General features: G+C 41.0%; 1 protein-coding gene across 1 annotated transcript in view; it reads right to left on the bottom strand.

The window, feature by feature from the left end:
• Nucleotides 1-12139: 12139 nt before the first annotated feature.
• The window catches only part of MOV10L1 (Mov10 like RISC complex RNA helicase 1), a 32133-nt gene continuing 20800 nt past the window's right edge, over nt 12140-23472 (bottom strand). The window contains exons 17-26 of the mRNA XM_030478251.1: nt 23008-23154; nt 22216-22337; nt 21315-21414; nt 20722-20886; nt 18741-18914; nt 17804-17953; nt 16089-16196; nt 13650-13787; nt 12848-12939; nt 12140-12335 (exon numbers count right to left, since the gene is read on the bottom strand). Coding sequence (XP_030334111.1) covers nt 12326-12335; nt 12848-12939; nt 13650-13787; nt 16089-16196; nt 17804-17953; nt 18741-18914; nt 20722-20886; nt 21315-21414; nt 22216-22337; nt 23008-23154 — 1206 coding nt within the window. The 3' untranslated portion in view covers nt 12140-12325. The remainder of the gene's footprint in view (nt 12336-12847; nt 12940-13649; nt 13788-16088; nt 16197-17803; nt 17954-18740; nt 18915-20721; nt 20887-21314; nt 21415-22215; nt 22338-23007; nt 23155-23472) is intronic.

The following is a 23472-nucleotide window of genomic DNA, read 5'->3' as shown; positions in this document are numbered from 1 at the left end:
CTCGGCAATTCGATACTCACCTCGGCAATTGATACTCACCTCGGCAATTCAAATATATGTGAGAAGTAGAGCCAATTCTCAACAGGAATGATCAGTATTGGTGCCACAGATATTACCTTATGCAGCACAGTAAAACTTGGTTTTGCCCCTGTCAGAACCAGCTCAAGTCCAGCAAGAGTAGGCAGAATCTGCGCTGCACTCTGTGGTAGGACTGCCATGTTCCTGTGAGCAACCTGGCAGAAGTGCTTGAAATGTGGCACAGAGGAGACTCCTCACAACTTCACAACATGCACACTGTGCCTACCACCTGCCCAGTCCTGCATGTCCTGAGTGAGTCGGGTTTGCTGGCTGCTGCAGCAGTGTTTGCCCCTGCAAACTCACAGTGTCCCCAGTCAGATCTGATCTGCACGTGTCCAGTAGTCTTTTCCTCAGGATATCCAGCAGCTGGGTCTGAACCATGGCTGCAACCAAACTGCCCAATGCTTAGAAGTAAGCAACAAACTGAAAGTGAAGCCCTTTGAGCCCATCCAGTAGCCCTGTCCCAGCTCTTCACAGGGCTTGGTAGCTCAGGCATCGTGTGGGACAAAGGCAAGAAACCTGCCTGGGCTGAGGAGGAACCAGAACTCATTCCATGCAGGGTTGTTAGTGTGACTGTCTTTTTTGCTGTCTACATCTGTGTTATCTAGATTTTAGGGCTATCCACCTGGAGTATCCTAGCCTCTTGTACCTTCAAACTAAGTAAAACTACAGTGCAAAACCCTAGTAATAAATACACTTTATGTAATTTACATCGTCTCAGTAGTTCTGTTGACTTAACGTTAAAGTGGTGTGCAAGCAAACCTGATACCTAAAATTATCACAAGGCAAACTAAGCTGATAAAAGTTTGAAGTCATTCTAATTCTGTCTTGTTCTAGAGATAGTAATTATCAGTCCTCCAATAAAGGACAAAATTGCAAACACATCCTCCCAGATACATAGTTAGGGTTTTCTGTTTCCTTTAGAGAGTTGAGACAAATTTAAATTCTTTATTTGGCTTTATTATATTTCTCTTATTTCAGAAGTTTATGGAAGAAACATTTTTCTCTTCACCTTCTTATGAGAAAGAAAGGACACAAGTGTAAACAATAGCAATTCTAATTAGGTGCAAGAAAAACAATCATGGTAATGGTGGTCGAGCACTGGAAGAGGTTGCCCAGGGAAGCTGTGGACTCTCTGACCTTGGAGCTGTGAAAAACCCAACTGTACATGGCTCCAAGCAACCTGACCCTGCTCTGAGGGGCTCAGAGCAGGGAGGTGGACTAGATGATCTCCAGAGGTCCCTTCCAAGCTAAACCTGCTCTATAGCCTTATGTTACATTGGCAGCATTTCACATCTCCAGTACATCTGGAAAGATGCCCAAAGCTGGAAAGAAAATACACCCTTCAGAGCTACTGTGATGTCAATGCAGTATCGGTGCTGCAAATCATGTCCTTCCAGTCCTGGCTGCAAACATTTTGCTTTGTAAGCCATGTCACCCCCAAGAGCTATTAGGGTCAGATTACATGCAACACATCTATGGAAAACCTGGATTCTCATCTATCGACGCAACAGGTTTTTCTTGTAATTCTACAGATGTAACTGACAGGGCCTTGGGCAAAACCTTTTCAACTCCTGCGCTGTTAGTTTTGGCAAACCTGCATATGCTGCTGGTTTGTGTCCGTGGTTCTGTAAACCCTGACACTCTTATTGTATTGTCCTACACAGTCAACTATGCTAAAAAAGTGGAAATACATTAGTAAGGTTAAGCCACTGCACACGTGTTTGCAATGTTCGGCATCTGTATGTTGTTTCACACCAGTGGGCTCTAGCCCAGCCGAGCTCTCGCTGGGCGCTGCTGCACTGTAGGTGTCATTGTGTGGAGGTCTCCAACACTGACTGGGCTATACTGAGCCACTTACCTCGGAACAGAGAATATCAGTGGTTGAGTGATTTCCCACAATGCTGAATTTGTATTATGAAATAATACTGATTTTGGCATAAAGCCCTACTGCTAAAGTTTGAGTATGCCTAAAGCTGTAAGCTAAAGTTAATGGTCAAACTCCTTTGTTTGTGGGATAAAGACAAGTGGCGAAGTTCACGATATAAACTTGGAAGAGATGAAACCCCAGCAGCTGAACAGATCAGATAGTGGACAGGGAGGGTAAAGCTGTCAGTCATGATGCACAGAATGGAGTTATGCTAAATTAGCATTTTATTTGGACAGTATCAGGAAGATAAAATTAATATAGTGCAGTAAGGGGGAGATAATTTATGTATCACTGTTATCTACTAGAGCTTGTTAAAAAATAGTCATGTGAAAAAACACCCACCAACTGAGGGAACCAGTTAATCTGCAGACAATTTAAGGAGCTAATTAAAAAATAATCTGAATAATTTTGAACTTAAATAACTGCTTGAACCCTGAAGAACTACATTTTAGTCTGAAAACCTCCTATCATTTTACCCATAATTAAAATGGGTGAGTGCCGTGACATGGGGAACTACAGGCCATGTAGTCTGCTCTGAGAAGGAATTGTAGAGAAGATGCTGTGTATGGTACCATACCTAGTGCTAATCAACAGGATCAGGGCAGATGCTGCCCCCGTAGGACAGTTGTGGGACGGATGTGGCTGCTTCCTAACCCTGCTGACGCCAGGTCTCGTAGTATTTCCTGCTGGCAGGAACCAAAGGCTTTGCAGCTCTGCACAGTGCTGTAAAGTCTCTGTAGCTTCTTACAACTGATACATTTTGCTGAGAAGCCAAAGAAGAAGACCAGGCGTTACACCAGGAACCCCAAAAACCACATCTGAAGCAAATGATATCAAATACATTTGGACAAAATTACAGATTAGGTTGATAAACTGAAATAATTTCTTGGTGTAACAGACTTTTGGAAGGCATTTATAAGATATTAAATACGTATTCATTAACTTTGATACAGAAAATTACAGCACACAAGTACCTTTCATGCTGATTCACAAGCTGCTCTATCTATGACACGAACAATGGCACAGATATTTAGTGGAAAAAGCTTATCAGCTTAGGTTATTCGGTAAAGCTTTTGCTGGAGCAGAATTAAATTAGTATATAATGACATTTTCACATTAGAAGAAAAAGTCAAGCAAAAACCAGTCAAGTCAAGCAAGACAGGTAATATCAGCAGAAAATGCGACGCTGCCCTCCAGGTATTCAGCTTAGTATCTGTGGGCTGTAGTTGCTCATCATGATCCTAAAGCCACAAAAGGAAAACTAGTCTTTGCAATAGAATCATAGAATAGTTTGGATTAGAAGGGACCTTCAGATGTCATCTAGTCCAACCCCACGCAATGAGCAGGAACGTCTTCAGCTAGATCAGGTTGCCCAGAGCCCCATTCAGCCTGGCCTTGAATGTCTCGAGGGATGGCGCATCCACAACCCCTCTGGGAAACCTGTTCCAGTGCTTCACCACCCTCACTGTAAAAATTTTTTCCTCGCATCCAGCCTGAATCTCCTACTAAGGAGTAGTTTAAAACTATTACCTCTCATCCTATCACAACTATTAGATCACAGTGTATTTTCTTACTAGAACTAAGGTAAATACACATTTTTGATTAGTAAAAGAAATACAAGTGGAAAAAACTATTAAAGGAATGTCATAGTGGCAACAATCTTTAACAGTTATCATGATTAAACTTGCAAAACCCCAGCTATTACCTGAAGAAAGAAACAAGGCGCCTGTGTAAACCTTGCTCTGCATTGCACAATGGGAAGCAGGAGTAACTCCACCGAAGTCTAAAATACATGGCATGAGTTAAATCAGGCTACACAGTTTCTTTAAAGGCAATAGATGTGACCAGTCTGAGGCACTGCAGAGGGCAGGGAGTAATTTCTTCCTTTGTGAGGGAGGGGGAAGTGTGTGCCTGCACGGCACCGCCAGTGCAGCCGCTCTCGGTGAGGTAGAAGAATTGCTGAGGTTCCCATCTCATCCCATCAGTGCTAATGGAGCCACTCAGGTGTTAATGGCTTATTGCACCACACACACCTACCACAGCGTATGCAGGCAGCTGTTCAGAAACTCACAGTAAATCTGTAATATTCTGTTAAACGGGGAGAGAGAGATCTGATGAGTGCCTGATGGGAGATAGCAATTTAAAGGTTGTCAGCCCTAATGCATGCAAATACACACTGACGTGAAGACTATGCACTCGCTGATTGTCATTTTATTATATTACCTCCTGAGCTTGTAACAGGATTCCTTCCTTTGCAGTCCGTGGGGAGCACGGAGCCTGTCTCCGCACTGCATAAAGCAGTTCTTTCAAAGCAGCAAAACTACTCAGTGAGGAATCATAGAATGATAGAATGGTTTGGGTTGGAAAGGACCTTAAGATCATCTAGTTCCAACCCCCCTGCCATGGGCAGGGACACCTCACACTAAACCATGTCACCCAAGGCATTGAAGGACTTGACTTTCCAGAATGCAAACAGTACACTGGTATTTTTAAAAAGTTAGTGTTTGGGATAATCTTTAACTGCAAGCTGGGATGTTTTAATTTCTCATGTTCTTAACCAGTTCTGCAGTTCCCAACCTTTAAAATAAGTAAACCGACAGCCCCACAGGTCTGACTGCACCAAAGCTGAGGGCTTGTTCATGCTTTTAACGTACACTGGTTGTCTACATTTACATTCTGACACTCAGGACACTGAGTCAGCATCTTCCTCACACATGGCCAGGCTTTCTGCATACATCCCTAACCTGCTGCACACAAAGGAGATGTGGGGGAAAAAAAAAAGTTGAAACTCTTGAAATAAATAGGTCTGCAGTTCCCCTTTGCTTCTCTAAGCACGTTCAGAAAGCCTGTGAGGCCTGTGAGGTTACTCACCAGCTTAAATTATATCATTGGGGCTTGGAACTTTCCAACCCAAACTATTCTATGATTCTCCAGCATAGAATGCTCAGCACTGTCTAGGAAAATGCCCGAATTGCAATGGCATTGCTCACATGAGTGAATTTACTACTTTGTGTCTAGGCCCTGTCTTCAGCTGACATCAGGAAGTCCCTTGAGGAGTTGTTCTGTCATTCAGTGGAAGTCTTGCTGACATCAATTTTAATCGGAATTCTGTCTGAATACTGATACCTGCTACGTCAGGCTTATGGATTACAAAGCTTACTACAGGTTTCCAGACACAAGTCCAATGGAAAAACTTCCAGTGTAAAAACCTAGAAAAAGCAAATTCCTTTTCCAGTAGGAGCACAAGGAATTACTAAAATAGGCATTTTTGGAGCACAGTGGGTCCCAGGATCTCAAACATTACTTCACTTTGTAGGAGATAACGATGAGCTTGATTCACTGGGGACTAACAAAGGAAAGAGATGAGAATGTACTTTTAAAGCACTTCATTGTCTTCAAGAGGTTTTTTAAATGTACCTACTCTCTAAGAGTTGATTTCCAGCTGGTTCTTTGAGAAATTTACTCTTAAAATGTCTGAAACATCATTTACAAAAGGAATATGTCGAAGAGCACATTAATGCGCAGTTCAGATGTGAACTGTCCCCAGGGTGTTCCCTACCATACTTCCAGGTACGGTGTACATGAGGCTGATTCCCTCATGACATGTTAGTCCTTCCCCAGTGTGCTATGACTAAAGGCAGCACTGCTCTTGCCTGGCTATCCACAGAGTGATGTGAACACTAGGACTTAAGAATGACAAACAGAGGGAAAGCTATCTTGAACTGTTAGCACCTCTTCTCAGGCTGAGGAAGCAATATTGATTTATTTTATTCCGGGGTATCTCTCCAAGCAGGCAGCAGGACAATAAAGATTGGATTGGAGCCCAGATCAAATCTCGTTAACTTCAGTCCCAGGCAGATCTGCAGTGTAATCTGGATCAAGATTACACAGCAATTTACAAATGACAGCATTAATCTGCCTGTAATGGATTTATTTTTATTTCTACTATTAACCGATGATGTCAAAATGAATTCTGCTTTTCTGTGGTCTTTTTCTTCCCATGTGTGCTGCTGCAGTGAGCCACTGCTGAAAAACATCTGTTCTTTACATTTTCTCTTGCTAGATTTTTCTGTGGTGGTAGCAATGACTCCACACACAAATGAGGTTCACGTACAGGGCACTACCGTAACGGCCACATACGCTGATAGCACACAATCATTTTGAGGACTTAATTTCAGGATGTGCTGGAGTATAAAGGGGTGATACCGCAGTTACAGATACTGCACTCGTTTTCAGTGCAAACGAGATGGAACATTGACCGGGAATGTATTTGGGATGACTTATTACCTAGTTAGCCTAGCACAACACGCTTAAAATAAAAGCTCGATAGCATTATACTGGATGAAGAAATCTGACTGAAGACTGGCAAACAAGTTGCTTTTAAAAACAGGTAGTGGCTTAAGTGAAATGGATGAACAGCCTGGGAAAGTGAATTGCACACTATTCACTAGCCTATTATTAGCAATTCCTTGGGTCTGAAGTTTAAAATCACCACATATGTCTGACAAAGGCCAAGTCTTAAGGCAGGTGACTCCAGCACAACCTCAAGACTACAGAAATCCAGAGGGGTTGGACCAAGTGCAGTGCAGCCCTGGCTGTGCCCACACCAGCACTGGTCCCTCCAGCATGGGCTGCTGGGGCGCCTCTCGGAGCCAGCTATTGCAGGGATGGAAACACACATCTGGAGGGTGAGGGAGCTGAGAGTTATTGTCACTGTCCTTGTCTGACCAGCCTGCAGAGACCTCTCCTGAAATAGAAAGAATATAGGTGAGAATGCCTTTTGGTCGTGTGCTGTTCAACACAAAGAATGTCTTCATTTGATGCACTCTACAGGGAATGTTTATGCTGGATTTCTTCTTCTGCCTCACTTGTCCCATCTGTGCTGTTTGTTCATTAATTTAAGAGAAGCCAAAAGGGAAATTTTCACTACCCTTCTGTCCTCGCTGTCTTGTCCTCTTCACTGCCCCAGGGCACGGCTGTTAGCAGCAGAATGGAACACCATGAGGCCCTTGACTTCCCACAGAGTATTTTCAGCAAATGGTTGAGAGCTGACAATAAGCAGATTTCTGTGCTTCTCCCCTCCAGCCCCATGCTGCCAGGGTCTGTATGGTGCTGCTCTGCCCAGGTCTGCTGTACCCACTCTGCTGTGCCCAGGGCAGCACTACCTGCCCCTTGCTCAGGCACTGCTGCTCTGTGGGGCCATGCTGTGGGCTGCAGCCCGGCCACCCTCCCTCGCCCCAGGACCTAGTGAAGTAACAAAGGCTGCAGCATTAGGGCTTTCCTTTGGAACACAGCTTTGTCTTATGGTCAATACAGTCCATGCGGTTGCTTACAAAGCCCCATTATAAGGGCTGACCCAGCTTCCCGTTTGCCCGACACTAGCAGGACTGCTCTTCTGGTTGCTGTGAGCCCTCTAAGTGCACTCAAATACTGTGATGGCGATCACCTGACTGGGATCATCTGTTCTGTTGCTTTTCAGACATATCAGGAATATACAGATCTCTTACAGAAGCAGGCACTTCTGTTAAGCATCCTTGTGCTAAAGGCACATGAAGGGAGAGCATTCCATTCACAAAAAAAGCAACCAAACACCCAGCTTTTATTGAAGCAAAGTGGGTTTTGGGACCCCAACTTTACTGCAGGCCACTAAAGACGTGCCCAAGCATGTTAAAACCTGACACGCAGGACATGTTTCATGACCTCCCTCTGCATTATTACCTACACTGCTTTATGAAAGAACCGAGAAGGCACAAAGCATGATGCACGCAGCTCTGATACCTCAACCACCAGCCAGAACAGTACCAGCTGCACCTCTGGATACCCACACGTGCGGATTCGACCTTACTGCTGGATACCACTCTGTAGGAGAGCAGTCATAGAAGTAATTCTCCATTACTCATCTCTTCTATCCTTCCTACGCTGAATTTCCAGTACTTCTCACCCATACTTCTTCCCTTGCTTTTGCTATTGTTTGGACACGCTTTATTCCCAGCTGAAAGAACCACAAGGAGTGAATTGTGAACCACAGTGTTTAGGTACTTTTACATTGTGCACTCTCTTCTAGCTCCTAATTTTTATTTCCTTGACATTAGTATTCCTTAAAGGAACCATTAGTTCTAGACTAGAACTATTCATTTGTGCCTTTTGGACAATTTCCAAGCCCTTCCAAATGTAACATTTCAACAGCACTTTGTCCTCTCCTTACCTACAGTTCTTCATTCCAGGGTCTGCAGTTTGACTTCCGTCCTACAGCACGTCACCCCTCACTGTCCTTCTGTGACACACCGCAGTGGAAGTGTTTCCTTTGGCTCTTGTAGAGCAATTCTCAAGAAGGCAGTACTGAAACATCTTTAAAGAGCTCCTGACACATAACAACACTTAACACTGTAAGGAAATTGAAGCAGCCTAATAAGATTACTTTACCCTCCCACTCTTCACCATGTGCTGAAGAACAGCCCTCCCCACAGCCTGGAGGCATACGGCATTTGCCTTACCATTACTACTTAAAAAAAAAAAAAAAAAAAAAAAAAAAAAAAAAAAAAAGGCAGCCAATTGTTTAAATAATCAGAGTATATAAATTTTAACAAGCTTGGTACAACTGAGACAAATGAATTGTTCCTGCATCTGTGAATGAATGCTGATGTTCTCTTTCATTAGTTGCAGTATAACAATATTAATTTTTAAAAGGGTCTGTTTCTTATTATGATTTAGAATACTCATTATTCTGGTTTCTGAGCTCCTAAATGTGCAGCACAATGCTCTTTGACACCTTGAAAATATTTTATTTAAAGGAGAAAAGCCTATTAAACTTTCATAGTGTTGTCAAATTGAGGTTGCAGAAGACAGCAAATAACGGGTGCAGGTTGCCCGCATGTTCTGGATTCTATTTCTTGCCCCACTCATCTAATGTCCTTACTGGGATAATGGGCCCTATGGAAAACCCACGATCACACAAGCTGTTGAATACTGGTTACAACTATAGGCTCAGGTTTTTTTTTCCCCTTCAGGTATAGACTGACCATTTTTCAGGAGGAGGAAGGACAGAAAAAATTAACAGAGCTCCCACCACCCATTAGCTGCAAAAATGTACACAGCCTATCCCTGCAGCATGGGCAGCATCCAGCCATGCACCAGATTTGGCACTACTGAGCTGGTGCAACCTGAATGATGAGGCTCATGTCAGAGCCCAACAGTTTGATCTTCAAGATGCTGCTATGTAGTTGGAAGGGGTGTAACTTTCATTGGGTAAAGTGCAGTTAAACACTTGTTATGAAAAACCATGGGACTAGCAAAAATAACACGAAACATACAAAATTACTTGCCCAGCAACTCCTGCATCAATCAGGGATTCACTGTGACCTTACCCACACTGCACCAGCCTGGACAGATGAACAACAGCAATTTAAGGGGAGGTTAAACACATGAGAAAGAGTCAGTGAAGACTACAATGAGCAATATGAGGGATCACCACTCTAACAAAGCCTTCCTATTTTAAATTACTATTAGAAGTACATAGTTTTTCTTTCACTTGTGATCTAAATGCAGCCACCTACAAGTTAAGGGACTTCTTTCAAAAAGCAGACCATCCACTGAGGGAACTCCTGCTGCTACAGCACAGAATTCAGCTGTTGGGACCACCACAACGCAGGAAGCGCTTCTCAGGCCTTTGCTACTGTTTGAAATGTAGTGAGAAAACACCAAGAACCTGTTCAGTGTGTAGTACAGCACTATGTGCTTTGATTCTGCAAGGAAACCTCTGAGGGTTTCTGAGGGCTTGACGTGTTCTCTCAAAAGTATTTTTTAAATTTAAACTCTTAACTGCTTATGTTTTCTCCCCTTCTCCTCACTCCAGCTCATCAGGCCATATGCCTGCAGGAAAGACATGACTATAATATTGAAGCTAACACCTCTGGAACCAGTGCTGCGGGCACATCAAGCTGCCAGAAGTAACTGTTGCAAAGTTGCAAACGCTGTTAATGCTGTACAGTTCCCATGGGCAGGTCTCTCTTCAAACAAGGTTTCCAGCTGGGTAGGCAGAACGAGATGAGAAACATTGCAAGAGAAGGAGGAAGACAAAGTTGTTGTATATCACACACTGCAGCTTCTCAGTCATTAATAAGCAGGGTGAGGCACATGGGTTAGGAAAAAAGCCAAATAACCCAGTAGTTTTAAATGCGTAACAGTAGAAGCAGGAACAGAAATCCCTCTTCTCCCATTCTTCAACATAAAAAGAGCACAAGCTTGGCTTGCTTTGTGCAGCCATCTCGATGAGGCATAAGCGCTGCTCTGGAAGCAGTTTTAAAGACTGCCAGAGGCTATCCTTAGTAACTCAGGGAAAGGTTTACACATTTTAGTTGTGGACAATATGAATTACAGTAAGAATAGTTACTGGGGAAAAGAGCATATGAGTTTCTCCACTGGCAACAGGTAGTTGTTGGATTAAAGATTTTTTTTTCTTCCCTCAGAAACGTGTATTTGCCCTTTAAACTAAAAACTGTTCTAGAAAAATAAACCCCATATATGATAAAAGGCATTTATGATGTGACTTCTGCTGAGTAATAAAAGCAAAACTTTAAAAAATAAATAGGTTTTTATGTTTGTAGAAACAGATGTCAGCATACAAACTATTACAGGTCAAAGATTATTAACTTGTAACTATACATATTAACTATCACAATATAATCAACCCTCTGCTACTTGGCTGTGGAAATGCTAATCAGAAGTTCTGGATTATGTCTTGCAATACAGTAAGCATCATCGATCTCCATTATGATCTCTTCACTGTTCTCTCAGGAGAACACAAGCATATTGACAAAGAGCAAGGCTGGCAGTAAGTCTGAACAGTAGTCTGGGAGATGTGGTACATCATAATGCCATCCTGATGCAAGAGGTCTTTCCACAACAAGGAACAAAGAGGACAGATACTTGGTTAAACAGCTTCGAGTATGATGTAGAGTATTGGCCTGGCATCATCCATGCTGCAACACCACAAACCATCTACTCTGGCCTGTCCTGGGTTAAAGCAATTTAAGCAGCATAAAACCATGCTAAAGAGGCTGGCTCAGTAGTCCAGTGCCCCTCAAATACAGGTGTGACTCAGACTGGATACACTCATGAAGGGTACTTTGGGTGAGAGGTAGATCCAGGCGCTTCCCCCTGTGTGTCACAGTACACTGTGTACCCTTACCTAGTATCTGGCTTTGATGTTTTGCCATGTTGGCCATCTTATGAGTTGCAGTATCTACACACTGTGCATTGCACAGGAAAGTACAGCGCATACCGGGAACGGAAGTGATATGAGTGGACTGTAAATAAGCAAACAAAAGCCTATCTTGTTCTCACCTCCATTTGTTCCTCTGTAGGCTATAACACATCCAAAATACTTCTGTCTTTTACAAAAAGCCATCTTCTTGTAGTGGCAGTTCCTAAACACAGTGCTGAGTTGTCCAACTATTCCTAAAATGTTGCGTGGCAAGACTTCATCACCAAGGAGAGGACAAGAAAGAGTAACACACTGTTTAAGACGACAGCACAGTGCCCAATGAAGCTGATAGCAGGAATAATGCTAACCCATCAGTTGCTTTTAATATTGTCAAAAATCAAACAAGATACTTGATACTACAGATTATTTGTAGAAACATATTTTTTTTTAACCCACCATTTGAAGCATTGTTCTGATACACACCACAGCAGATAACTGGAATGCAGAGGAAAATCCTCTGTCATCTCAGCTGCACGTATAAAGGCCTTAAAAACTGGAAGCAGGGTTTTTAAAGCATGCTTGGCTTAAGACGCTCAACATTAGTCAAGTGGAGATATTCATTAATATTTCAGTTCACATTTTTCATATATTACTGTAACACTCCCATAACAAAATTACAAGACACATGTTCTTGGGATGGGCCAGTTTTAGGAGGCACTACAGAAGTCTCAGAAAATCAAGAAGCTGTAAAGATTACAGAACAGGAAAAAGCTAACTTAAGTGTTTATCAACATTTTTATTCTGAAGCTTGGAGGATTCAGACATACTGTTACAGGTTCAGGCATACTCTTCTATGCAGAGGCATAAAGTCATATACATTCTAAGCAGAAAAGCAAGTAAGCTGCCACTACTATTTTATACTGTTAAATCTCAACTTTTTCACTTCTTAAAACAAGTATTAAAAATCTTGTTTGGAGAAACTTCCAACCATTTCAGAACATGTGCCCTTCCCTGAGGGCAAAGGGTGCTGGTTTTGCTCAGGACCAAGTTCCTGTTAAGTATTCTTAGTTTCAAAACCAATGATGAGGGCTGAATGCATCTCGAACACTGGAAAACTAATCACACCTGTCAATGGGAGTAAGATACAAAATTTTTGCTACCTTTCCACGAACAATTTTAATTAGAAGAAAAATGATAAAAAAAAAAAAAGGCCTTTCAGCTAGTTGATAATGCCCATTTAACAACATATTACATGTTACTAGACAAGACATGTTTATACCAACGTTTGAGTGGATTTCTTTAATTACAGTAAAGTCACCTTAAACATTCCCCCCCATAGCCCCCTAACCCAAATCCTTATGGTCATTAAATACGATTTACATCATTTGGGGAATATGTAAAATGCCAAAGTCAACAACAGCTCTTACGTAATATTTAATGCTCAGACTCTTACAGGGCGGGAGAAAATATGGTTACATTACATGTTATTATGTTTACAGTACTTAAGAATGCAAAATCAAATCCAACTCTGATACCACAGGCTGTTGTATTTATCAATCTTTCAGATGATACTAGCTTTAAAAATACTGTAAACTGATCTGTGCCTGGCAAGGTTGAAGTGAGGAACGGACACTCACTTCTGCAGGCATTCCAGCTCTGGAGGCAGGTCACAACCAACATAAACTCCATTCATTAAACTGTATTCTAACAGTGCACAAAAACAGGGATCCTGGAAGAGAAGAGGAATGTTTAAATCACACTGCTCTGTGAAGTGAATTTTCAAACAAATTAACACTGCACATGAATACAGGAGACTGAACAGGACCTTTTCCAGCAACAGAACTCTACAAATGCAAGCATGGCCTAACACTGGAGGAAGTTGCTCTAAGTTAATATTTGTTGCACATAGGTGTGGGGGGACTGAACTTACTATTCCAACCATTTGTGGAATACTGCTTTCCTTTTTACCTGGAAAATCAGACATAACATTAAGAAAAGCTCACCTTATTCCTATGCAAGGACCATGCATGGGTTCAGAAGGAGACCGCCTCCCTCGCAGGCAGTTGTATTAATTGGGAACAATCGCTTCTACCACCCTCTGCTTAAAAAGTGAAGCAACTGCATTTTGTGAAGAATCTGATTGCATGAGGTTATCAGAACATGCTTACTGGACCTGCAGCCTGCTGGAGGACTTCAGCACTTTAGCTCTCAAGTAGGAGCCCATATGGACATTACAATTTCCTTTGTGTCTGGAAGTCTACTGCGTGGGTGCCTGAACTGTCCATACTAGAGGAACCTATGGAGTTCAGATATTCCCAAAGGCAGACTGAGGACAGCATACCAATTCTTAGCATAATCTCATGCTCCCTCACATCAGATTAACCCCCCAAATCATTCGTTTACTGTGGCAAATACCAAAGATATAAAACCAAAACTTACTTTTGCAAGAATATGAGGATTTCCAATGACAATGAGCAAAGCTTTTGCTCTAGTAACTGCTACATTAAATCTCTTTGGGTTGAAGAGAAAGCCCAAACAATATTTGTCATCGCCAAATAAGCCTTCATGAGATCGCACCTAAAATTAATTATGGATAATTTTAGGAATAGAATAACAAGAAAGCAACTTACCTCGCCATAGCGTGACTTTAATGTGGTATTTGCTTCCTGCAGCAATCCACATCCAGAGCTCAGCTTCAGCAATGCACAAGTTAACTTCATAATCCAAATTGCAACTAGCTAACTATTTCCCACCACTGGCTTTCCCACAGGAAGTCCAACAGGCTGCTAAGAAAACTTCAGCAATTTCAAGAGAATGGTGCACTGGTTTTATTTTAGCATCAGGACTATCCACTGTAATTTGAATCACAAGATACCAAACCTGCTTCCTAAACCCCAGCGATTTCATCTTTTCAGTAGAAGAAATGCTAGAACTGCTGGTATTCCAAGTGTTACAGTTGAACAACTCACAGTGCATCTTTTCTGCAAGCCTTCTTCAGTAGCCTCATCATTGTGCTTTGACTTAGCTTAGAAAAAACAGCCAAAGCAACTAGTGTGCTGTAACTACTGCTCATTAAATTTTCACCTCTATCTATTTTATCGTGATAAAAGTACATTTTCATGATCAAAATAATAAGTTCTTATAAATAGGAGTATGGTACATACCTAGAAGTACTTTAAGAGAGAAACAATGTTGGATTGAAAGCTGTGGTATGATGCAGAACAAAGCAAGCAGTCGTAGTACCAGCGCCCTCAGGAAAAAACCCTGAACGAGACAATCCCACAAACTCTTCCTCCAAGCCACAAAACAACCCCCAAAACCAACTGCTCCTCCACCCCTGCACCCACCCTGCTTTCCAGTGCTTTGGTTGTTTACATGTCTGTTTTATCCTCCACTCTTCTGGAAATCCTATGTACTCCTGCTACAAGTAGGCCAGTACTGGTTGTATCTTCAGCTACACATTCCTGGTCTATACTGCCTCCTTTGACCAGTTTGCTGTGTATGCCACTACTCAGATTTACAGGCTCTGCCTATTCTGTACGTTCTTGAACAGCCCTGAGGGACCCGGGTCACAAACACCTCAGCAGCTTCACGTTCCAAACACTTCCATATTCTAACTTTAGAGACTTACTGCACCAAAACCACATTACCATTTGGAAAAAAGCAAGTATGCAGACTTTTTCTGTATTCTGAACTGAATTCCACACTGTAGAAACACAGCTATGTAGGGCCCACAGTGCCCACCAAAAGAAAGCCCGAACCCTCAAACTCAATCACATATGCTGACCCGGTATCACTTGCTGATGTTCACACTATTAAGTTAGGCTTTCTCTAAGATTTCCCCACTGTCTTTCTCCCCTGATCCAGCAGAGATTTTTACTTCTGTCTAGGAGTTCAGCGTGCCTACAACAGCACACATTTGATGGCTGTTGTCTCAGATTGGTACCATGTATTCTGGTAGCAAGAAGCTGTCTGCAAAAAGCCTCAGCAGCTATCAGCTGCCTTGTCAGCTGCTGCTTACACTTCTCGACCCCACACTGATTTCTCCTTAGAAGCACAAAGGAAAGTCTCCTGACAAGAGCCTCAGCCAACAATCTTACATGCCTGAGAAGACAAAGGACATAGAAGCAGGATATAAAGAAGCTGCTGTAGCTTTTCCCTTTATGCGGTTTTGACGTGAATTCAAATACCAGGGATACGTGCATGTGCTAGAATAATATCTACTATTTAGAGAGGGAGCTGGCATACGCTTGCATTTAACCTCAGCTCAACTTTGGGAGTCTTCTGAAGCCTGATGTTTCAGCTGCTACAAATAGTATTTCCACACTCTAGTCAACTGCCTGAAGACTATGACCTCATCTTTATCTGCCACCAGCAAATAACATGCACCGAGATCTTTCAGAACAGACAGACATCTGCTGAAGCATATTGGTCATTGAGTTTGCAAAAGAAGATGAGAGACAAAGGCTGCCAGCTTCCAAATAACAGCAGCAACTCCCTCCCAGTGCTCTGTGACACAATCCTCTCTTTCCCCCTTTGGCAAATGCAAGGAATGGGCTCAAAACAATTACATATGCATCACCTTCCCAAACACGTGGATCTTTCCATTCTCCCTAAGTGAAAGGTATATTATCTGCATGAAACTCCAAAATAAATACAGCATGAATATCTACAAAGGTTTAAAGTTTACCTCAAAATCACAGATGCTGTACTGTTCCCATGCACCTAAAAATAAGCTGTTTTCAAATACTGTGAATGACAAAAATAGAGCTTTTAATTTTTTATTTTTTTATCTTTTAAAGCCCTATAGCAAAAAGGAAACACAGAGAATCAGACACATACAAAAACTCTCTAGAGGACCACAACAAATATACATACTGTTGATAAGATGATAGCTGTGTACTCCTGCCCTTGAAACTCTTCTACTGAGCCAACTTTAATGTCTGCCAAATCGATACTTCTCAGAAGAAATCTAATTTTTTCCACCTACCAAGAAAAAAACCCAAAAAACAAACCAGTGTTTGAAGGAATTTATTTTTACATTTGAGAGTGGATTACTTCAAAATTGAAACATATCCTGAATACCAGTATGTGATTTAACACAGAGAAGTCTCAGGGAATGCCTATGCCACGCTGAGCCATCATCCACCAGTAAGGTTTTAAAATCAAACAGTAACTTTTCTTGAGAAGTACCACACTTATTACACAACTGAGAAGGTGCAGTACTCGCTGCCATCATTGAAACAGAAATCAACAGAATTTTTAATAATCTGGATTTTAATGAGAAGAACAACTTCGATCCATAAAGCCTTTTCTTTCGGTATTCATTATATCCAAAACCACAGATGCAGCAGGACAAGCAGCCTCCCCCAGCCCCTCAAGATGACTGTGCAGATTCCACCCTTGCCAGCTGCATCATGCAGCTAAAGACAGAGGTGAGATGTGACCTTAAGTACCCTCCCCAAAAGAGAAAGAGAAGGAGGAGTCCCATGCACCAGAATGCTGCTATGTGTGGGGTCAGCATATTACTATCTGCTAAAAGCTGCTTGGAGAGCATATGCTAAGAGCTCCAAGAAATTTGGCAAGAAACCATGCCTGGCTAAGATGGGGATTACAGTCAATGACTACTTTCTCATCAGCGCTCCTGCGATACAAGGTGACTTCCTTGAAGTAGATATTATTCTTCTATGTCTTGCATCACAGGCAGATGAAGGACATAATCATATTAAATGATGTGAAATGTTTTAGGGAGTATAAGAGGTTCAGCCACATCAATATATAAATATTTGAAAAACAAACAGTAACTGCAAACACAGGCAGGCACATACACCTGACCAGGAGGATCGGTGTATTTTCAAGTGTGATTTCCTCAAAAGGGGTTGGTCTTTTCCACACAGGTCACGTTGTGTGGGTTGCTTCCCCCACATGCACATGCAACCCACACATGCAATGCCATGAAATCTGAGATGTGAACAGCAAGGAAAACAAGATGCACTGTCCAGAGCATCTCTGGAAATGAAAGGAGATGTAGCCTTAAGTACATGACATCTGCTTTCATTTTAAACAGTTGTGAATATAAGTAGCTTTAAAAATAAAGCACAGCATTTGCTGTGCTCTACAGGTTTAAATAGCAGCACAAACTTCAAGTCTGACTACAGGACAGCTAAGTCATCCCAATTCTTCTAGTTTCCTCAAAGCCATAGCAAGGTGACACACCACCTACTTCACTACATTTCCCTTTTGTTGCAGTCCTCAGTGCAGAAAGTAAGTGACAGAACCAGATTGCTGCTCCAGCTCTTGGATAATAAATTCCTGACTCGCACTCTTTACTCCCAACAACTGAAAACTCTGCTTCCAAATCTGCTTGCCTTAATCATTTTCCAATTTTTAAAAGTAGAATGCCACTACTGCTGTTTTTCCTCTAGGTTTCAATTTCAATGGAAACATCACTAATGATTGATAACACACTGTGTAGTATGACACACAACAGCAAAGTTTTGAGATAGGCCTCCCTGCTTTAACAAACCACAGCTACAACGTAAAACCCCAAGATGAAAGACAGCAACTCTGAAGTTGTTAGACATCAGTTATACCTGTTTACGATACGGTGTAATCACTCCAATGTCAGTCACTGGCACTGCAGCCTTCTCACTTTTAGCAAGGTGAGAACAGTACTGCATCACTTGAACTGCTTCAGTTGGATTAAACCATGAAGGATTGTGACTTTCACGTGTTTCACTGCCCTGTATTGGGGAAACAAGATGAAGACCAGGTGCAGAAGTGATTATTTATTAATAAATTATTCTTATACATACTAAATGCAAAAAAAAAAAAAAAAAAGTGATGTAATGTTACATACAATTTGTCTTCTTCCCTATACACCCTTTCCAATGAACAGTATCACCTAACTACTTTTTGTTAAGCTGGAGAATTTAAATGACAACAGTACTTTGGGTGTGCAACAAAGGAGTTAAATGTCAACTCAGAATAACATACATTAGCACATTGGTATCTTGCACTTGTACAAGGAAGAGCTCAAACCCAAGCCTCTTCAAGCAGTGGATATTATCACTTCTTCTTAACTTCTAAGAAGACTGAAGAAAAAAATCTTGTTCTAAAGTACTATTTTTTCCCCTGCCTACTTAAGCCTTATACTTCTCTAGTTTTAGAGGGTTTTTTCATTGAATGAGCAAACTCTCAACAAAAGCAATCTAAAGGCATCTGACTGTAGCTGCATCCTGGTTAATCTGCTATGAATTTAAATTTGTGTCAAAATGTCTCCACAATACACTGCAATGGGCAGCTGCTCAAGTTCTCAGCAAACATTTGACTTCAGTAGTTGTTTCTAAAACCAGATGCTCAGGAAGTCATATTACTGGCAAAAGAAAGTTTATTGATTTTTCACATCCTTTCTAGAATTTATTCTAAGGAAAATCCATTTAAAGAAAATTCATCTACAACACAGCAAACTTCTCATTTGTATTGTAGGCCTCCTCATTTGTATTTTCACTACATGAACATTTTACGTACCCTTATTCCATGAAAAATTAGTGGAAATCCCTTCCTGGGCAGTTTCCCCCAACGCAACAAAGAACTTACTACTGAAGTGTCTGCACAAACTTCTAGTTCCTTATGATAAAACAATTTAGACGGCAAGGCAAGCAACGCAGGATGTGACCTGTAGTTCTTTGTGAGTTTTGTGATCTGCAAAACCAAAACCTGAAATCCGTAACTGAAACAGATAATTATTCATCAGACTTCACACTACAGAGCTCCCAAGCAGATATATATGAAGACGGGCTGAGAAAGTTGGGGCTGTTCAGCCTGGAGAAGAGAAGCTGCTCATAGCAGCCTTCCAGTATCTGAAGGGGGCCTATAAGGATGCTGGGGAGGGACTCTTCATTAGGGACTGTAGCGACAGGACAAGGGGTGATGAGTTTAAACTTAAACAGGGGAAGTTCAGGTTAGATATAAGGAAGAAGTTCTTTACTCTGAGGGTGGTGAGGCACTGGAATGGGTTGCCCAAAGAAGTGGTAAATGTTCCATCCCTGGCAGTGTTCAAGGCCAGGTTGGACAGAGCCTTGGGCATGGTCTAGTGTGAGGTGTCCCTGCCCATGGCAGCAGGTTGGAACTGGGTGATCTTAAATTCCTTTCCAACCCTAACCATTCTATGATTCTGTGATTACTTTACCATCCTCTAGCATTTAACTTTTCTAAAGCTGCTGAAGACCTGTAGTGAATGCAAAAACTGCAGGTGTGATCTACTCTAAATAAATAAAAACGCAGTTTTTTGAAGGACCATCTCTTTCCCCTCCAAGGGGGCAAAAAATGAAGAAAGATAAAACCAGCTGAATGTACTTGATAGATGAATTGGTTTGAATAGGGTTTCCATGGATGTAACCCATTTTTTTTTTGAGGAAGTCTTGACAGGCAGAAAGGGAGCATTTAAACAGCTGATAGAAGCCAGAAATGTATTTGTCTTTAAATGAAAGAACAGCCTTAAGAAATAATTCCAGTCCATAATAAGCAGCTCAAAAACCAGTATGTCGCATAAAAAAGACTAACATATGATAGTCAAATTGAAGTCAAATAGTATCTTTAAAAGCCCTCATACTTCCTCCTCTCTCATTATGCCAATTCTACTTAAGGACTGTATAAGGCACGCAGCAATGGAAGTTTGCTATAACAGATTTTAGGAGGAAGTATGACAGGTTTTTCAGTAGGCTGAACCCAATCTAAAGCCTAGGGCCTAACACCCCACTTTCCCCAATAGGTCTGCCATCAGATTTTGTCCCTCCTTTGCTTACATGGTCATTTAGTCATCTGTGCTCTCAGTTTAATTCTTCAAAGTGTATTACCATGAGAACAGGAAGGCATCTGAGTAAGTTTAACTTTAGCCCTGTACTTCAGATTCAGGCAGTAAGTTAAAGCAGCTGAAAGATCTGTGCTTGTTTATGTGCTATGCTACCTCTGCCACTTAACACAGACTTCAGGTACTTCACCACACAAGGTTTTGGGAAGCTATACTTCAGAGGAAGGGGTGATAAAAAACCCCCTCAAACCAAACAACCAGGAACCACTTTCTTTTCCTTTCTGAACCATGGTGTTCGCAAAATTAATCTTTATGTTTAAACAGGAGGCTTTTTTTTAATCTTTCTATGTTAAAAGTAGAATCTGCACTCGTGTAAGTCATGAAGTTACAGTAAATGTGGATCATGGAGATGGAAGGGAATTTTAAGCCATTATTTAGAATTCTGCTTTGTGTACCATATTTGACTTATTCTGATTAAGAATAGAGAATCCCTTCAATGAAGGGTTTTAATATGCTGGAGGACTCAGCATCCTTGCTATTCAGAGTATATATTCAAAATAATCAAGGTTTCCTAGAGAACTAATGCTCAAGCTAGACCAATCATTAAGCATCAGGGAGCAAAAAGGTAGCAAGGAAACAGCAGAACTACAGTTTCTCCTTTTCTGATATAGGTAAAATTCAAATTGTAGTTTTACTCACCAACAAAGGATTATATGCTCCACAGGCAGCAAAAGCATCCTTATCCCTCAGATATATCTCTCTTGATGTCAGTCTTTCCAGAAAGGACATGTTTAATCCAAAAGTCAGTGCAATTTTAGATTTTATTACCGGCCCTAACTGCTTTGGATCTCCAACAAGAACTATCTATATATGGAATTAAAAAAAAAATTAAAATCCATCTTGTATTAAAAAAAGTTACTATAATGTAATTTCAGTAACAACATACACAATTCAGAATGAAAAGGACAATTGATATGAAGTACTCTGCTTTCCTGCACACATCTAATCTGTCTGCGTGGGCCCAGGACAGAAGTACATTGTTGTCTTAAACTAAGAAAGTGTATTTTTATTTTGACATCTTCCACACAGAATCCTGTCTTACCAATGCAGATTTGTTTTGATGTAAAACAACTCATGCAAGTGTGGGAAGCAGATATTGCGCAGGAATAAGATTCATTACAAGTACTCAGAATTCCATACTCATTACCAGAGAGTTGCTGCTTGCATTCACAGAAATAAAAACAGTGGACCGAAACTTTCTTCCTTTCAGCAAATGATCTCAAGAGAACTACCTGTCCATTAGCTTCTGATATCAACCCAATAGGAATCAGGCTCTCTGGTTCAGTTGCTTGTCCTGCCTCATCCAGAATCACATGAGTGAAGTGTCCAAGCCTAAAATTAAACAACATGAACCCAAAATAGGGCTGTTTTCAGATTAGTTCATTCTGCCACCCTGTGGCTGACCTCAGCAATTCTGTTAACTTCCTTGTCAAGTGTGCCAGGCAATTACATTCACTGAGCAAAGCTGGGTATTTTCAACATGCAACACAAAAAAAACCAACCCAGTAACTTCAATTTGTCATCTGTGCTTTTACTTACATCCTCCGATATACACAGCCACTGGTTATCTTAATTAAAGCATTGTTCATACCAAGGTTAAGACACTCAGAAAAGCCTTCCTTCAGCTATTTTATTACAACAGTGCACTTGGTGGAGCCATGACAATCCTCAGGCTTTGTTTCTAACAAACAACTCAAGCCAGTTAGGCTTCAGAGTGTCCTTTTACAAAGTTAAAATCAAAATCAGAAGAAGCTTTAGTTACCAGCACTTGACATGGTAGGTTTTTACAGTTAAAGGTGACTTGATAAAAACCAAACATACTATAATTTTCAAGAGCAGTACCACTCCCAAGGCTCCCATTCGTAGTGGAGAGCTCCCACTTAGTGGAGGAAAAGTTATTGTGTCAAAAATTTTTAAACATTATTCAAGATAATTCTTACATTTACCACAGAGAAAGTCTCTGCTGAAATATTACTAAAACCAAGTTGTTTGCTAGGAAGACAATTTCATAAGAGAGGCACATGCAATAAACTGTATTAAGAAAGCGCAAGTTACAGTACAGAGGGTATATAAAAGCTCTGGGTTTTGTAGCACCCAGCTACCTCAGTGACATTCCTATCTATAGTACTCTACCGTATTTCTGCTTGATAAAACATTCCTGCACTGCTGCATGTGGTTATTATTATCCTGAACCATAATGCCTTCTGAATATCATCACCATCCTTGCAGTAAGGTTTCACCAAGTCATTAATTTGCTGCAAAAACAAGAAGTATTTTGCAAAACAAAATGCCACTCTAAACCAAACTGTTTTAATTTGAATTAAAAAGCCCACTGAAAACTACTTTAAAAGCTGAGCAAAACACTTTGATTTAGACCCATTCATGCACCAAAACGAATTCTTCATTAATTTGCCTAAACAAAGTAGCACATATGCAAGACATCTGTGGGTTTTTTTATTGTCAAGATCAAAACTGAACATATGGGATGTTTCATATACTTACATATGTATATAAGCATATACATATATATGAAATGCACACACAATGTGTATTGTATAAAGATGCTAATCCTACTTGTTTACTTTTCTGTGTAAGTAGTCTGAATCTGGAGACAAGGCTTGAAGTCTGTTACTGAAGTCAAGACTGCTTTGTACGTCAAAGCATCTTACATTAAAAATCTAACCGATCTGCATGTGCTGCTTGTGGAGTTAGGCACCACAAGGAAGAGGTGAAGATTCTGTGGTCATACAATCAAATTAAGATCAGCATTTTCCAGTTAATCTTCTGGAAAAGCTGAAGTAGTATGTTTATAATTTGGATCCGAAACAAGCCTAACAACCACTGACAGTTACATTACTAAATCAGTCATTTAAGACCAAAATATTAAAATGGAAATAGGAACTGGCAGATATCTATCATATTTACCTCTTCCGACCTGAAGCTAGCATTAACTCGGACCATAGCTCCTGGTTTTAACAGATCGCTCTGATGCAGCCGCAAGCAAATCAGATCTGTTGCAGCATTTGATGGTGCACAAACCAAAATTCGACTATCTGGTAGAGTATAATGTATCTACATTAAAAAAAAAAAAAAAATTATTTAGAGAAGTAGCAATAGCTTTGCCCAATTTATTTCACTGAAGACAGAATCCTGAAGTTTTGCATACATGTTATATTCATCCACCCTTTTGCAGTTCAAGACGACCAGTCTTGACAATCACAACTGCTCTCAAACCGAGTGCACTGACAGCAGAATTAATTCACGGTTATCACATTAACATATACCCATGCTTCACAAATATATTATGCCCTACTGGAATCACAAGTTAGATACTGTTCACTAAAGTTTTAAAGACAAAGACAAAAAGGTTTGAAAATAAGCCGGTCAGGA

The sequence above is a fragment of the Strigops habroptila genome, chromosome 3, assembly GCF_004027225.2.
Source record: "Strigops habroptila isolate Jane chromosome 3, bStrHab1.2.pri, whole genome shotgun sequence".
NCBI lineage: Eukaryota > Metazoa > Chordata > Aves > Psittaciformes > Psittacidae > Strigops > Strigops habroptila.
The sequence above is the reverse complement of the archived record's forward strand: the minus strand, read 5'-3'. Positions and strand labels throughout refer to the sequence as shown.